An 18,595-nucleotide genomic window follows, 5' to 3' on the forward strand; every position below is an offset into this window, starting at 1 on the left:
ATGCTTGTTTTTATAATATTTTAAATTTATTGTAGGCTCTTTCGAAACCCGTATATGCTGTTTAAATTTGTCAAGTCTAGTTTTATTTTGGAGGGGGTGTGAACCCTAAAAACCTCCGCCTTATGTACGGCATTGCCAGTCGTATAAAAGTGAGACACGTGATTCGAATGATAAGTGAAGGTCAATATTCACATACTGCCTGAGTATTCTTATTCCTCTTCTTTTTTTACAATTTGCTGTACGTCGTACCGACATACATAGGTCTTAAGGAGACTAGCAGGTCTAGGAGTGGGAAGGAAGCGACCGTGGCCTTAATTAAAGAACAGCCCCAGCATTTGCCAGGTGTGAAAATGGAAAACCACGGAGAGCCATCTTCAGGACCGCCGACAGTGGGGTACAAACCCACTATCTGCCGAATGCAGGTTGATAGCTACGTGACTCGAACCGCACAGCCACTTGCTCGTTCTTCTTATTCTTCTTCTTCTGATGATGATGATGATGATGATTATGATGATTATAAGTAATACCTTGAAATTTTTCTTGCGAAAAACCAGCTGAAGACCATAGCCCTACAAATTGTGATCACCAGTTTTCAAATGATGTTGACATAAACATAATACAGATGCCGCCTTTGTACCATTTTGTGAGGATGGTAAAATCCAGCAACGGTATCCCCTGCCTGTCGTAATAGGCGACTAAAAGGGCCTCATGGACTTTTAGCTTAGGGACCGTGGGTTGGCGATCACGGGGCCCTTAGCTGAGGCCTGGCAGCTTGTGCCTATCCGACTTCCCCTGGTCAACACTTGTTCTTTTCCTACCCCGACGGTGTTGGAACAGTCAAAGCCAAGGGAGTCTTTCATTTTCGCGAACTTCTTGGCTTTTGTCTTTCTTTGACCGATACCTTCGGTTTTCGAAGTGTCTGATCCCTTCAAGTTTTCCCCTCTGATTAGTGTTAATAGCGGATGGTTGTCCAGTTGAACTTCCTCTTAAAACAATAATAATCACCACCACTTTGTACTACTTAGCTGCATGAGTTATCCATACACCAGTAACAGTAGCTAAGAAGATAACTCTGTTTGTATATGTGAGGAGTATCTTTGCCTCTGAACCCAAAGAAATTACCGCATGAAGGGATAACAGCAATTGACAAACATAATTTAATGCACTCAACTCAAGATGCATTCAATATTTGTCAATATTCTGGGGTAACCTTTCAGAAAAAGCAACCAGTAGCAACTTTCTTAACGAAGGAAAAGCTGAAGGTGATTTTCTGCAACTCTCTTTAATATTTTAAGTTCAATATTGCATGTAATCATAATATAACAGAGGGAGCGTGCAGATTTCTAAGTTTCTATATATGACATTACATATTTTGACATATGATATTAATAAAAAACACAGTAAGACCAAGTTGTATGGAAGTAAAAGACTATACATAAGCACTACTGCTGATTCTTGTTTCTCAAAAATTGAAATTCAGATTCTGTTAATTATCTTCATATCCAGATAACTTCGGATGTATTCATGTCATTTATGTGTTATACAGTTGCATATACATGAACAATAGATAGCCAGTTAAATTCACATGTCAAATAGTTGTTTGTTTTTATTTCAATGTTTCGTACCTAAATCCTCCAAAATCGAATGCACCTGCCTGTGGTTAGGCTCACTTTAAGACTGAACACGGCGGCTCCACAACTAACACTCGTGTCTTGACCTCGCTAGACTGACCTTGAATGTATTGACTCACATTAGCGCTCGCAGTGGTATAAAAAGGCAAAGTGCTAATCTAATCGACCGCATAACGATGATTAAGAAAAGGATTGCAATTTTTACGAATAAATATAGAATGTATTCTCATACTTTATTATATGTTATTTACCTAAAATTCGTAGCTCATATCCCTAGGATGTTTTCAACACTGAGTTGCTTGCCTGAAGGGCTGGAACTATAGACTTTTATCTGGAAGTAGGTCCTGCAGAAAACTACTATGCAAGCAAATTAAGATTTTCAAATCAGTGCTTTGAAATACGGATTTCTTCTTTGTCACCATAAAATGTCTTCTATATGACTGATTTATGGCAAATTGAGGGAAGTTTGTTGTAATTAGCTGTAAAACACTAATTTTAAACGCCAGGGTGTTCTGGCACCCCGCATTGGCCATGCCCTGACTTAGAGTATACCCTGTAAGAATTTTGGGACTACAACGCTAGGGTAAACTACAAACACATATTAACATGAATATGCTTTTCTGCCTGGCAGTGTATTGGGAATCACTGTAAACAAATTAGTGTCTACACAAAGCCGACATCGTAACCAGGCAAGCAGAGTACGCCATATGGATGGAAGGACGGTGCGAGTTTGGTGGACGGAAAGGCGTGGTTTTGGGAGGTGTTAATGTTGGACGTAATAGATCAATAAAGAGAGGTTGTAAACAAAGCAATAGCAAATAATTTTAATGAGAAAACAAGAACTAATTATTGGAGATACAATCATGAACCCTGGACAGTTAGCAGGTTCTACTTATCATAATACGTATCTAGCGAAATTTATGGCCATAAAATTGTATATCAGCTATATCAGCCAAAATTACATGGCCCTAAGGCTCACTCAGTCTACACCAAAAGTGAGTACCAGGTTAATTCCTGGGGGTAATGAGAGTCGGGCGTAGAGCTGACCACTCAACCCCACCAAGCGCCGAGGTTACGGATAGTGGAAGCCTTTACCTTCCACCCCTTCAAGGGCCTTCATGGCCTGTACGGAGTTGACTTTGCTTTTTGCTTTTCATACATACATACATACATTATCATTATAGACTGTTATGCCTTTCAGCTTTCAGTGTGCAAGCCTCTGAGAATTTACTAAACGTCGCCACATTCCTCGATTTGCAACTAGTGTTGTGGCCTCATTTAGTTCTATACCTCTTATCTTTAAATCGTTAGAAACCGAGTCTGACCATCGTCGTCTTGGTCTCCCTCTACTTCTCTTACCCTTCATAACAGAGTCCATTATCCTCCTCCATTCGCCTCACATGACCCCACCACCGAAGCCGGTTTGTGCATACAGCTTCATCCATCGAGTTCATTCCTAAATTAGCCTTTATCTCCTCATTCCGAGTACCCTCCTGCCATTGTTCCCACTTGTTTGTACCAGCAATCATTCTTGCTACTTTCATGTCTGTTACTTCTAACTTATGAATAAGATATCCTGAGACCACCCAGCTTTCGCTCCCGTAAAGCAAAGTTGGTCTGAAAACAGACCGATGTAAAGATAGTTTCGTCTGGGAGCTCACTTCCTTCTTACAGAATACTGCTGATCGCAACTGCGAGCTCACTGCATTAGCTTTACTACACCTTGATTCAATCTCACTTACTGTATTACCATCCTGGGAGAACACACAACCTAAATACTTGAAATTATCGACCTGTTCTAGCTTTGTATCACCAATCTGACATTCAATTCTGTTGAATTTCTTACCTACTGACATCAATTTAGTCTTCGAGAGGCTAATTTTCATACCATACTCATTGCACCTATTTTCAAGTTCCAAGATATTAGACTGCAGGCTTTCGGCACAGTCTGCCATTAAGACCAAGTCGTCAGCATAGGCCAAACTGCTTACTACATTTCCACCTAACTGAATCCCTCCCTGCCATTTTATACCTTTCAGCAGATGATCCATGTAAACTACGAATAGCAACGGTGAAAGATTACAGCCTTGTCTAACTCCTGTAAGTACTCTGAACCAAGAACTCATTCCGCCATCAATTCTCACTGAAGCCCAATTGTCAACATAAATGCCTTTGATTGATTTTAATAATCTACCTTTAATTCCATAGTCCCCCAGTATGGCGAACATCTTTTCCCTCGGTACCCTGTCATATGCTTTCTCTAGATCTACGAAACATAAACACAACTGCCTATTCCTCTCGTAGCATTTTTCAATTACCTGGCGCATACTGAAAATCTGATCCTGACAGCCTCTCTGTGGTCTGAAACCACACTGGTTTTCATCCAACATCCTCTCAACGACTGATCGCACCCTGCCTTCCAAGATGCCAGTGAATAATTCGCCTCGTGTACTAATCAATGAGATATCTCGATAGTTGTTGCAATCCTTCCTGTTCCCTTGCTTATAGATAGGTGCAATTACTGCTTTTGTCCAATCTGAAGGTACCTTACCAACACTCCACGCTAATTTTACTACTCTATGAAGCCATTTCATCCTTGCCTTCCCACTATACTTCACCATTTCAGGTCTAATTTCATCTATTCCTGCTGCCTTATGACAATGGAGTTTATTTACTATCCTTTCCACTTCCTCAAGCATAATTTCACCAACATAATTTTCCTCCTCCCCATGAGCTTGGCTGTTTGCAACACCACTATGATGATTTCCTTTTACATTGAGAAGATGTTCAAAATATTCCCTCCACCTCTCCAGTGATTCCCTGGGATCTATTATGAGTTCACCTGAATTACTCAAAACACTGTTCATTTCCTTTTTCCCTCCCTTCCTAAGATTCTTTATTACTGTCCAGAAAGGTTTCCCTGCTGCTTGACCTAGCCTTTCCAGGTTATTACCAAAATCTTTCCATAACTTCTTTTTGGATTCAACAACTATTTGTTTCACTCTGTTTCTTTCATCTACGTACAAATCCCTGTCTGCCTCAGCCCTTGTTTGGAGCCATTTCTGATAAGCCTTCTTTTTACGTTTACAGGCTGCTCTCACTTCATCATTCCACCAAGATGTTCGCCTTTTCCCATCATTACACACAGTTGTTCCTAGGCATTCCCTTGCTGTTTCTACTACAGCATCCCTGTATGCCACCCATTCATTTTCTATTTCCTGAACCTGCTTACTGTCTACTGTTCGAAACTTCTCACTAATCATATCCATGTACTTCTAATTTCCTCGTCCTGGAGATTTTCTACCCTTATTCGTTTGCAGACAGATTTCACTTTCTCTAGCCTTGCTTTTCTATCAGCGAAAATTTGTTAGACGTAGATCCAGTGTTGCCAACTCAGCGGATTTTCCACCAAATACGGTGGATTTTTAAATGTAACAGCGGATAAATTTCCATTTAGCGGACAGCAGACTTTTTGACGGATTTCCAAACTACTCTTAGCGATTTTCAGCGGTAACAATATCACCTTTCATCAGCAGGAGAAAAAATAACGGCATAATAGTCTACTTATTCCCGTTGTATTGAACTTACGCTGCATACTACCAGTCGTTTTCTAGACGAGCTCTGGCCCACAGTCTCAGTCAGTAATTGTTACAATCATTACTGTACTCTCTTTTATTAAAACAGCTGGCATATGCTATTTTGCTTCATTTCGAAATTTAGCATAATTTAGCGGATTTTCAACTAAAATTTAGCGGAGAAAATATTTATGGGTTGGCAACAATGCGTAGATCTGGTGATATTGCATTGGAATGTGGTGTGCTGGATCAGCTGCCATATTGTTGAACGCAGATCATGATGATACATTCAGCTTTCATTTTATCGGAACTCTTTACCTCCCCTGTGGATGGAGTAAAAGGATACATTGTTTGTACCCCCTGCATGCAGCAAGAGGCTGCTAAGACGGGAACAACCAAAGGATCTGAAGTCGCTTCCTCGTCTTCTAAGCCCAAGAACATAAACATGACTCCATGCTTTTTCCGTGTAGAATGCATGTAATTTCCGTTGCTTTCCTCATCGAGATAAAATTTCGTCTGCCTAGCCCACTGGAAATGCACGCACGAATGCACCCTATGAGTGACATTTTCACTCCATTCATGACAAGGACTGGCTGCATAAAGAGCCCTGACCCCTCTTAAAGCAATTGTAAGTTGCATATAAATGCATATTTCAGCCATGTTGTTGGTTTGGTCATACAGTATGTTTTATTTTTATTTTTATTTTTTTAAAAATTAAGTTTATTTATTGTCGCTTTAACTTAGGAAGTCATATCGCGACATTCATAATTATACATACAGGATTATTACATTGATTACATAGAGTTACAATTGTAAAAATAACAACAGTACATATTGATCAGATAGTAATTATATGTCATTGAATAGATTTGTTTGTCTAAAAAAATTATGTTCTTACACTGAGTATCTCTGTTGAAGATGTCACATACTCTATTATTCTGGTTTAAATTACACAACTGTCTTTGTTGATCGTATAGGTGACATTCTAGTAAAATGTGGTCAACAGTCTTTCTTTTTTGACAGGTGTCGCATATTGGTGGAGGTTTCTTAGAGAAGATATGAGCGTGAGTCAGTCTGCTATGGCCTATACGTATTCTAGTAATGAGCACTTGTTCTCGACGCTGAAGGAATGAAACATCAAATTTATCTGTAGATCCACGCCTGATATCATGGAGTCTTGTAGGTTGTTCCCTTGTCCACTCAGTTAACCACTGTTTTCGGATCTTTGTAGTAAGAAAAGGAGCAACGTCGGTGTAGGGGATTAGAAAGTTTGGATCATGTACAGGGAGACGAATTGCTTCTTTAGCTGATATATCAGCTTGTTCATCGCCTTTTATTCCCGTATGTGAGGGAATCCCTATTATGGTAACTTGCTGACCTTTATTTTTTACGGTATTGTAAGTTTGCATTATGTCTTGTGCTAATGTATTTCAGGATGATGCATTTTGAATGAGTTTTACTGTTGATAAAGAATCACTAAGGATTAGAAAAGGTTCTTTTTTGGGGGAACTCTTTATGGATTCCATAGCTTTTAGGATAGCATACAGTTCACATGTGAATATGGAGCATGTAGCTGGTAGTGCATACTTCATTGTATGATCGGGGTGGACAACAGCACAGACGCTACCATATTCGGTTTTTGAGCCATCAATGTATATAGGAGTGTGTCTGGGCAGACTTTCACACTTTTCAGATAACATTTGTTTAAATACGGTACTGTCTGTTGTTTCTTTATTGAATTCACTTAAATCTAATATTGTTGGTGGTGGTTCAGCTTTCCATGGAGGGAATGTGATGTCTTTTTTAGTTCTTGGAGCAATCGGTGGAACTGAAGAATTAATTTCCTGTAAGTATTGCGTAAACCTAACGTGGAAGGGTATATGTCTCTTTTGTTGCGAGGAATAGCGTTGAGGCTGATAGCGTGGGAAAACATACTCGTGTGCTCTGGAGTGGGGAGAGGCCGCTATCTTCACTGCGTAGTTGATAGTTAGTTGTTTTCTACGAGTCCGAAGCGGGGGTTCATTAGCTTCTATTAATAAACTTGAGATCGGGCTAGTTTTGAATGCTCCCAGGACAATCCTGAGAGACGTGTTTTGAATCGGGTCAAGCATTTTCAATGAGGATGCTGTAGATGAATTATATATAATAGAACCATAATCCAGTTTGGTGCGAATTATAGATTTGTAAGTGCACATTAATACATGAAGATCTGCTCCCCAGTTGTTAGCTGCCAATGATTTGAGTACATTAATTCGATGTAGGCAATCTTTTTTTTACAGTTTTTAATGGGAGTTCCATGTTAATTTTCTGTCAAAGGTCATTCCTAGTATTTTTATTTCATTTACTATCTCAATTTTATTTCCCTTGAGGTACAATTCTGGGCAGTTACTATCACTCTTTTGTTTGGAAAATAAGATGCATTTGGTTTTGGTTGAAGAAAAGGTAAAGCCTGTGTGTTTTCCCCATTTGGCAATATCTTCAAGAGAATTTTGTATAATTGTTTGGGTGGTTGACAGGTTGCGACCTCTGCAAAAAATAGTCATGTCATCAGCAAAGAGGCAAGTTTTTACAGGAGGGTTAACCCATGACGAGATGCCATTTATAGCTACTAAGAATAGTGTTACACTCAGAACTGAGCCTTGTGGGACACCATTTTCTAAACTGACTTCTTGGGACAGGACACCATTAGCTCGAACTTGAATGCGTCGGTCTTGCAGGAAGTTATAGATAAAACTGATCATGTTTCCCTTAATATTATGTTGCAGTAGAGTTTTAATAACGTGAGTTTTCCACACCATATCACATGCTTTATGAATATCCAGGCAGACAGCAAGGAGATGTTGTTCATAATGAAAGGCATCCAGGATTTCTGACTCGAATACTACTAAGGTGTCAGCTGTTGAGTGAAACTGTCGGAAGCCACACTGTTCTGCAGTGAAGAAATTCTGTTGTTCTAGAACCCATTTTAGTCTTTTATTTATTATTTTTTCCATTAATTTGCACATAGTGCAGGTTAGAGCTATTGGTCGATAGTTATCGGGTAACATGTGGTCGCAGCCAGGTTTAGGTATTGGAATTACTATAGCTTTCCTCCAAGCTACAGGAAAGACTTTCTGTGACCAAATGAAATTAAATATTTCAGTGAGGAATGCTAGGCCTTCAGGAGGAAGTTCTTTCAGAAAGTCATATATAATATCGTCAGGACCTGGGCTTATACTTCGACAGCTACTGAGTTCAAATAGTACTTCAGTAATACTGATATTATCGTTGTAGCATTGGTCAGCAGTTAGGTGGATGTGTGACTGTAAATCAGGATAATCTTCACGAGAGGATAAAAATCCTTTATCATAGTTGGAATCACTTGAAATTTTTGCAAAGTTCTCTGCTAATGCATTTGCAATATCGTGATGTGTAGTTGTAACTGATCTAGTCGTTTTATTGAGGGCTATGATATGTGAGGGTTTTTTAATTCCTCTTATTTTTCGTAGGTGTTCCCAAATTGTGTTTTGTGGGGTCTGATGAGAAAGAGATGACACATACTTCAGCCAAGATGCTCGTTTACTCTCTTTTATGACTTTTCGGGCTGCAGCACGACTTTCTTGGAACCGTAATTTGTTTTGTAAAGTGGGATGGCGTTTATACTTGTAGAATGCTTGGTTTTTCTTTTTAATTGCAACTTTACAGGAATCATTCCACCAAGGAACTGATTTTCTGTAAGTTGTATTGTTGGTCCTTGGAACAGAATTTTCTGCGGCTTTAAGTATGATATTGGTGAATTCTCTTACAATATAGTCAATTTTGTAATTTTTGAAATGGGTAGGTGGTGGTAATCTATATAACTCTGCCTTAATATTTTCTTTATATTCTTGCCAATTAGCATGTTTAGTATTCCATTTATTTGGGCATACACTTGGGTGGGGCTTGTTGTTTCCATTTATTATGATAGGAAAGTGATCACTTCCAAAAAGGGTTTTGCTAGCTGATGATGTATATATCGTTGCTGCATCTGGAGTGCTCAGACACAGATCTATAGTACTAAAAGTACCGTGCTGGATATCATAATGAGTAGGACCATTCGAGTCTATTAGGATCAAACTTTCAGAATCTAGCAACGATTCAATTGTTCTTCCTCTTGTGTTAGTGTAGAGACAGTTCCATAGGGTGTTATGGGAGTTGAAGTCTCCTAAGAGGAGGAATGGTTTAGGAAGTTGATTTGTCAGATCTACTAATTCATTTAAATCCATTTTCTGGCTGCTGGGCAAATAAATATTACAGATGCATAGGGAAAATGTTAGAAAGACTGTAACTGCTACTGCTTCCAAATGGGTTTTAAATGGTATTTCTTTTTGAGGAACATCGTCACGTATGTAAGTGGCAACCCCTCCACTTGCATGAATGGGATTGTTGCGGTTTTTGTGATATGCTGTGAATTGTCTCATATTAGCTACGTAGTTATCTCGAAAACTGGTTTCTTGTAAACAAATGATTTCGAGTTGGTGTTCATTAATAAGTTGTTGTAGATATTCGTATTGAGAGTAAAATCCGTTCATATTCCACTGCAGTATCCAAGAATTCATGATGGCTTTTTAAAGATGTATTTACTAGATTTGATCCTTATCAGTTATTGGGATTGTCTGATCTGGGGCAGGCCTATTGCTTTCTCCGTTTATGGCAGTAAGTAGTTTCTTAACAAGTCTGGTACTCTGGTTTTTAATTGTTTTGTCCTGATAGTAGGGGTATAGTTTATTCAGGGTCTCTATGAGATCTTCAACATGGGAAGTGTAAGATAATGCAATAGGTAAGATATTTGTTGCTGATGTTCCTTTAGTATTTTCAAATAAACTTTTGAGTTGTATGAAATTAAGAATAAAATTTGAGGGATTAGCTTCTATTACTTCCTTAACATATAGTTGTCGGCGGAAGCTAAGAATGTGTGTGAATCCCGGAATATTAATTCCAGCCTTTAAGTTGGATATAGATGACATTGGTTTGATACCCAGTTGTTGTAAATGTTCTTCAATGACTGTGTTTGGTAAAATAGGACATACATTGGATAATATCACTCTCTTGTATGCGACAATTAACGGTCTGAGAGTGAGATCAATATTATTGATTTTAATTACGGGGTGACTGAGTGACAATTCCTGAACAATTTTTGTGTTCGATAGGAATATGCAAATTCTTGAGTTTGAAATACGAGATATATAACGTATGTTAGCTGGGTCTGTTATTTTTCCTACAGCAAGGACATAGTCTCTTATTGGGATTCCGTCGTGAGCATCAGTAATAATAGCCTGTTCTTTTTTTGGTGTTAACTGCATTACAGAAGCATAACTTTTTTGAGATTGTTTAGGAACATTATGGGTAGAGCTGTCGGTAAGGTTATGTACGGTCTGATTTCCTTGGTAAGAAGCCATTTCTTTGAGGGTGGAAGGCTTTGAAGCCTCCCTAAATTACGATGTTCAACTGTTGGTTATTGATATCCTAACGGTTTTCTGCACGTAGAACAGAAAAGAATCAATTTCACTCTAATTAAATAAAATTATGTCGAGTCCAGTCCTCGAAGTTTACACTGAGTCGTAATACTCACATTTAGTCCAGTATTTGCATTGAGAAAGAACTTGAAGTATGTTTATTTACGTAAAAACTGGCACACATCAATAACACGTTTGTATACATTCACTGCCACCTCGATCCTCCTACAGTATGTTGCTCACTTTAATGATATAAAGTCGTAGCTGGTTATATTTTAAGCATTTTTGTTTAAGTTGAAATGCCGTTTTTAACAAGGTATATGTTATCTGAGTCGATTTTCAAACACAGGATTACCGGGCGAGTTGGCCGTGCGGTTAGAGGCGCGCGGGTGTGAGCTTGCATCCGGGAGATAGTGGGTTCGAATCCCACTGTCGGCTGCCCTGAAGATGGTTTTCCGTTGTTTCCCATTTTCACACCAAGCAAATGCTGGGGCTGTACCTTAATTAAGGCTACAGCCACTTCCTTCCAACTCCTAGGCCTTTCCTATCCCATCGTCGCCATAAGACCTATATGTGTCAGTGCGACGTAAAACCACTAGCAAACACAGGATTTCAAAATACTGTAGTAGATATTTTTCTTTCTTTTCCCGAAACAGATAGGCAGCAGGTTTAGAAGACATGATTCTGAGAAAGAGATGCTGTACGAACGTTGATACAGTGGAATCTCGATATCTCGAATCACCTTGGGAGCTAAATTTTATTTCGAGTAATCGAAATGTCGAGATATAGAGAATACCGTTTTTGAGCATGAAGAGCACATAATATATCTACGGGCTTATACTGAATACATTATTTTTAACAGTACTTAAAAATGTACGAACACGCTCTATTTTACGGTAGAGTTTTAATTATAACCCTTATTTTAGAAGACTAGATACAGTACGTACAGTAGAGAAACAGAAAAATTGTTAGTCTCTTCTGTTTGTTACTGTTAACCTTTCCTCTCTTCACATTGAAACTTCTCGCCAATACCACGCAGCCGAGATTCATAAATGGAGATTGTCATCCTCGGTTCCGGGGTTGCTTTCGGACGTGACCGGTAATTAATTCACACCCGAGAAACAGAGAGGCTTCGCCGATTTTCCGATCATTAGAAGTTTTAGTTTTTCGGTTCCCGTCATATTAGCTCCCAGCTCCTTTACTTGTTAACTGTTCCTCACAAACCACAAATGCCGTATTGCACAGTTAATGTTGCACAAAATTAGAGTTACAGAGTACTTTTTGCTTCAAGGGAGAAAATGTTTGCTTCGAGAAATCGAGAAATTCATGTAACCGAATTTCGAGTACAGTTTTTAAGATATACTTAAACGACAAAGTTGTAAAGACGGAAAGAGAATTCTTCTTCTTTGTCTGTTTACTCTTCAGGGTCGGTTTTTCCCTCGGACTCAGCGAGGGATCCCCCCTCTACCGCCTCAAGTGCAGTGTCCTGGAGCTTCAGACTCTGGGTCGGGGGATACAACTGGGGAGGATGACCAGTACCTCGCCCAGGCGGCCTCACCTGCGATGCTGAACAGGGGCCTTGGGGGGGGGGAAGATTGGACGGGATGGAGAACGATGAGGGAAGGAAGCGACCGTGGTCTTAACTTAGATACCATCCCGGCATTTGCCTGGAGGAGAAGTGGGAACCACGGAAAACCACTTCCATGACGGCTGAGGTGGGAATCGAACCCACTTCTACTCAGTTGACCTCCCGAGGCTGAGTGGACCCCGTTCCAGCCCTCGTACCACTTTTCAAATTTCGTGGCAGAGCCGGAAATCGAACCCGGGCCTCTGGGGGTGGCAGGTAATCACACTAACCACTAAACCACAGAGGCGGACCGAAAAGAGTATTAGTAAACAAAATAGAATTATTTGTGAAGTATAACTCCTGGCCTGTGAGTTTCCACCAAAGTTAAGAAAGTTACAGGGGAAGGATAAAGTAGACGGGAGACAGAGGATTTAAAAGAAAAGAGGGCGAGGAAGTGGGAAAGTGATTATGTCTTGCTGCCTTGCTATTTGTATCTTTCCATCAGATAATTTGCGCATACACTCTTAAATTTCTTGGGTACTGATATCCCTCTGGCGTCTTGAGGCAGGTTGTTCCATTCATGAATTGCACCAACTGTGAAGGAATTGCCATATGCTGAGGACTTGTGACTGTATATGGTAAGGATATGCATGTTCTGTGCTCTTGTGTTTTCTTCGTAGTGTAATGAGAAATTACAGAAATGTTCCTTAAGATAAGGACGCCGACAAATATCAGAAAGCATGAAAATACTTCATTTTTTGTTATTTCTTAGGAAAACAGAATGAGAACTACGCCTTGGGGCTATGACACTGAATGAAGTATAAAATTTTAATTTACCTGTTGTAGCTCTGTCTTCTGCGTGATTAAATGCGACTGCTCTGAAAATGAAAATCCACAGCCTGTTTTCCAGACATTCGACCGGGTCAGGAATGGAATGAATGAACCGCCCATCTTGCGGCGAGGATAGGAACTGTGCCGGCTGCCGAAACGTGTGGCACTCCCCTGGGACAATGATTAATGAATGACAGATAAAATGAAATGTTATTGGATAGTGTTGCTGGAATGAAAGATGACAGGGAAAACCGGAGTACCCGGAGAAAAACCTGTCCTGCCTCCGCTTTGTCCAGCACAAATCCCACATGGAGTGATCGGGATTTGAACCACGGAACCCAGCGATGAGGGGCCGGCGCGCTGCCGCCTGAGCCACGGAGGGTGTGACTGCTCTATTATCGCTTATAAGTTTTTGCATGTTTAATGTTAGTAATACTCTAATACTTGCTACCTATCCCTAAAATACTCAAGTCATATTTTACCTTTTTAGGTCATATTTAGGTAGATTTTAGGGCATGTTTGCTTGCATATTTTGTACTTCTTTATGTCATAAACTTCCGAACGCTAGCTATAATAGTATGTGTCCTGACTTCTTGTGACATATTCCGACTGATCAGAGTCAATTGGTGTTGTAGTGAAGTATTAAGTAACAGGTCGCTGTCGGTATGAATGGAGCTGGCGATGGTGGCGCGCTAAGCGGCACTCGCTGTATCTTGACACATAGAATGAGACCAGTCGGTGAGTTAGTTGTGTGTTGTGTGTCGGCAGGAGAACCAGTGTGGAACAAAGCCGCAGACCACGGAACACATGGAGTGCCGCAGTGGGGTCCCGTGGAGATGGCTCCTGGACGTGCTCTTCGGAGGGACTGGTAAGTCAAGTCTCTTCTAATTCAAAGTGACTCATGTGCAACCATTCTCGCTTTAACAATAGACAAGACAAGATCTTACCGGCTGCTTAATGTTTACATATCTTCTTGACGTATGTTTCGATTTGTTATTGATCGTCATTTCTTATGGTAACCACGTGCATTTTGGTAAACATCACCATTTCATTACGTGTGTTTGAGAGATTTGTTGTATTATGTACGTGAAATATTTTGAAGTAGGTGACCAAAAACTTATTCGATACTATCCACAGTTGGGACAATAATATAAACATAACCCTGGCCTGGGATCAAACCGTTGAAATTTGGTTCCTGAGATCTTTTATATATTAACCTTTCCAAGTTATTGTGGCTACGATACTTACGGCTTTGCTTGGAATCTCAGGGTCCTGACTTCATGTTTTAAACCTAACCTCACATATATTGGCCTGGATTTGAACGATACCAGGCATGCTGGAAGTCATTGGTGATGTCGCTTGACATTCATTCATTTTTTAATCTAAACGTAATGTTTATTATTATTATTATTATTATTATTATTATTATTATTATTATTATTATAGTGGAGCCTCGATATCCCGAATCAACTCGGGAGCTAAATTTTATTTCGATTTGTTGAGCATGTATAGCACATAACTGAATCACATGTATCTACGGGCTTGTACTGAATACATTATTTTTAACACTATTTAAAATATACAAACAAACTCTATTTCCCAGCATCACTTTAATTATAACCCTTATTATAGTAACTTTTTAGAAGACAGGGTACAGTACATGCAGCAGTGAAACAAGAAACGTACCTCCGGTAACACCTGTGGAAAGCATGCGTTAGTCTCTTCTGTTTGTTACTGTTAACCTTTCCTCCCTTCACGTTGTAACTTTTCATCAGTACCACGCAGGCGAGATTCGTAAATTGAGCTTGTCATCCGCGACTTCGGGGGTTGCTTTCGTACGTGACTGGTAATTAGCTGACATCCGATCGAGCTCGATAGCTGCAGTCGCTTAAGTGCGACCAGTATCCAGTATTCGGGAGATAGTAGGTTCGAACCCCACTGTCGGCAGCCCTGAAAATGGTTTTCCGTGGTTTCCCATTTTCACACCAGGCAAATGCTGGGGCTGTACCTTAATTAAGACCACGGCCGCTTCCTTCCCGCTCCTAGCCCTTTCCTGTCCCATCGCCGCCGCCATAAGACCTATCTATGTCGGTGCGACGTAAAGCAGCTAGCAAAAAAAAAAGGTCACATCCGAGAAACAGCGAGGCTTCGCCGATTTTCCAAAGTTTTAGTTTTTCAGTTCCCGACATATTAGCTCCCAGCATCAGTGTAACCCTTTTTTTACTTGTTAACTGTTCCTCACAAACCACAAATGCCGTATTTTTTTTCTATTTGTTTTACGTCGCACCGACACAGATAGGTCTTATGGCGACGATGGGACAGGAAAGGGCTAGGACTAGGAAGGAAGCGGCCGTGGCCTTAATTAAGGCCTACAGCCCCAGCATTCAAATGCCGTATTGCACAGTTAATGTTGCACAAAATTAGAGTTACAGAGTATCTTTTGCTTCAAGAGAGGAAACGTTTGCTTTGAGAAATCGATAAATTCATGTAACCGAACGTCGAATAATAGAGAAATAAATACACGTGAAGAGTAGGACAAACGTCCGGGAAATTTAAGTTACTTCGAGATACTGAAAATTCGAGGTTCGAGATATCGAGATTCGACTTATTATTATTATTATTATTATTATTATTATTATTATTAAAAATTATTGCAGCCTTAAGCAAAATTGGGGTAAGAGGAACACCACTAAAAGTTTTTGAAAGTTATCTGACTGACCGAACGTATAGGGTAAAAATTGATAATATATATGGAGAAATAACTTCTATTAAAAGAGGTGTTCCACAAGGAAGTATCCTAGGACCCATTTTGTATATTATTTTTGTCAATGATATAAGCTCATGTTTTAAAAAATGTAAATATTTCATGTATGCAGACGATAAACTAATTGTATCAGTACATAAAAACCCAAAAGTAGCAGAGAAGCATTTACAAATGGAGTACAACTACTTTCAAGAATGGTGCCATGATAAGGGTCTAATAATTAACACTTCAAAAACAAAAGTCTTGTACATTACTACCCCAAAAATGCTAAGAGTAAACATTAAAATAACAGGCCATTCAGTTCAGTGCATTCACGATGGTGAACAAAAATCATGCAATTGTGACTATGTAATAGAGGAAGTTGATAACATGAAATATTTAGGTATAATAATAGATATATATTTTTCATGGAAGCAACATATTAATAAGTTGTGTGAAAGACTGAGGCTAAGCTTGTTCAAAATGCAAATGGTTAAGTATATAATACCTCATGATAGCTTAAAATTGGTTTATCATTCACTTGTTGAGTCACTTATATCATATGGTGTAAGTGTATGGGGATCAGCTTCTGTTACAGACATAAACATGGTACAAATGTTACAAAATCGCATTGTCAAAGCATTCTTTTGGTATGAAAACAGAGGAATATTTAGCTTAAGTGAGGATATGTTAGCAGGGATGTACCAGAAGGAAAGGTTCTTGAGAGTTAAACAACTATATATGTACAACATAATTAAAGAAAATTACTGGAAGCCACAATATAGAATTGTTAATGAACATACACATGGAACAAGACTGAGGCATATAAGTTATTTTCAGGTCATGAGGTACTACAACAAATATGGATCCAGAACACTGCAAGTTGTAGTTCCTAAATTTTTGAACAAGTTGCCCTCAGAATTGACACACTTGAAAACCAAATATCAACTAAAAAAATATGTGAAACTATGGATCATAGATAATAAAATTACAGTTTAAATATTTGTTCATGAATGAAAAATTTACCAAAGACTTATCTACTTTGAGTGATACTTTCAGGGATTAAGAAAAACTCACACCACAGGACAAAATTACAATGCTAATGTAAATATACATACCTTATTAATGTTGTAAACAGTAAGGATTGCAACATTGTATATAAATGTGAAACAACTACACCAGCAGATAAGCACATCAAGTGCTTTGCAGGTGTAAATAATTGCAAAGATAATGTATAATATCCTACTGCATATTTGCAAATGTATTTTAGATAAGTTATAAATAAATAAATAAAAAAAATTATTATTATTATTATTATTATTATTATTATTATTATTACCAAACTGAACAGCTCAGATGATAATGCGCTGGCTTTCCGAGCCCAACTTGCCAGGTTCGATCCTGGCTCAGTCCGGTGGTATTTGAAGCTGCTCAAATACGTAAGTCTCATTGGTAGATTTATTGGCACTTAAAAGAATTCCTGCGGGACAAAATACCGGATCCTCAGCGTCTCCGAAAACCGTTAAGGTAGTTAGTAGTTATTTATTTATTTTGTATTTTATTTTTTACAATTGACTTTACCTCGCACCGACACAGGTAGCTCCTATGACGACGATGGGTAGAAAAGGTCTGGGAGTGGGAAGGAAGCGCCCATGGCCTTAAATAAGGCACAGCCTGGTGTAAAAATGGGAGAGCACGGAAAGCCAGAGGTCTGTCGGCAGTGGGGTTCGAACCAACTATCTCCTGAATGCAAGCTCACAGGTGCGCTCCCGTAAACGCACGGCCAACTCCCTCAGTCTTGAAAACAAATAACATTATTATTATTATTATTATTATTATTATTATTATTATTATTATTATTATTATTATTTTTATTATTATTATTATTATTATTATTATTATTATTATTATTATTATTATTATTCAGGTCTGCCTGCTGTCATTTCTTGATGGATACAGTAATTTTGCATCCATCTCTTGGCACAGGCCAGAGTAAAGTGTAGCTTCCACCGAAGTCCCAGTCAACATCCATGGCTGTGACAATATGGAAGTTGCTGGGGTATGGGTAGTGCTGAGTAATGACATTCAGAGCATGACTAGTGCATCTGAGTGTTATGGAAGGTGCTGCTCATAGGGTCAATTGTGCTGCAATAGTACTTTCTGACCTAGTGAGGAAAGCAATGGCAAACTACCTCACTCCTCATCTTGCCTAGTACACCTCATTTTAGTGCTGCCATTGGTTTTTGGGGTTTCCTCATAACCGCATAACCTTTGGTGGTGCTATTTGAGGATCCAACCAGCCTCTGGGCTGATGACCTAACTGACAGACATTATTCAGGTAGAACAGTACATAGACAGTGTAAATGAAGTCTGTCTCATAACAACTCCGAGTCGTCGTAATATCTCTATGACGTCTTGGATGATCAAGACTGTGATTCGAACCTATTTCCCTCCCCTTATCGACACGAAGTCTGAAGGTAGCAAGTCCTAAATAAAAATCAAATTAACGTCCGACAAAACTGTATGAATGTAGGCTATAAAACTGTGCGGCTTTTAAATCTTTGTTTTGTGATATCTTCAACAGCCGAGAAAGTACGCGGATTCGTTTTTCTTTTCACGTGCATTTAAAGCAGTTTAAGAGTTGATGGGGAAAATTACGTAGCTTCACGAGAGTGAAAAGCTTCACTTGGAAGGAAATAATGTCTAAAACCAGAAGAAAACTCAGATTAATTCTTCAATAATGGATTGATTTTATAAGACTTCGTCTGTTAATT

General features: G+C 39.1%; 1 protein-coding gene across 1 annotated transcript in view; it reads left to right on the top strand.

The window, feature by feature from the left end:
- The window catches only part of LOC136872767 (phospholipid phosphatase 1), a 657,649-nt gene that overhangs the window by 196,707 nt on the left and 442,347 nt on the right, over positions 1-18,595 (top strand). Inside the window, exon 2 of the mRNA XM_067146600.2 lies at positions 13,847-13,946. Coding sequence (XP_067002701.2) covers positions 13,847-13,946 — 100 coding nt within the window. The remainder of the gene's footprint in view (positions 1-13,846; positions 13,947-18,595) is intronic.

The sequence above is a fragment of the Anabrus simplex genome, chromosome 4, assembly GCF_040414725.1.
Source record: "Anabrus simplex isolate iqAnaSimp1 chromosome 4, ASM4041472v1, whole genome shotgun sequence".
NCBI classification, from domain to species: domain Eukaryota; kingdom Metazoa; phylum Arthropoda; class Insecta; order Orthoptera; family Tettigoniidae; genus Anabrus; species Anabrus simplex.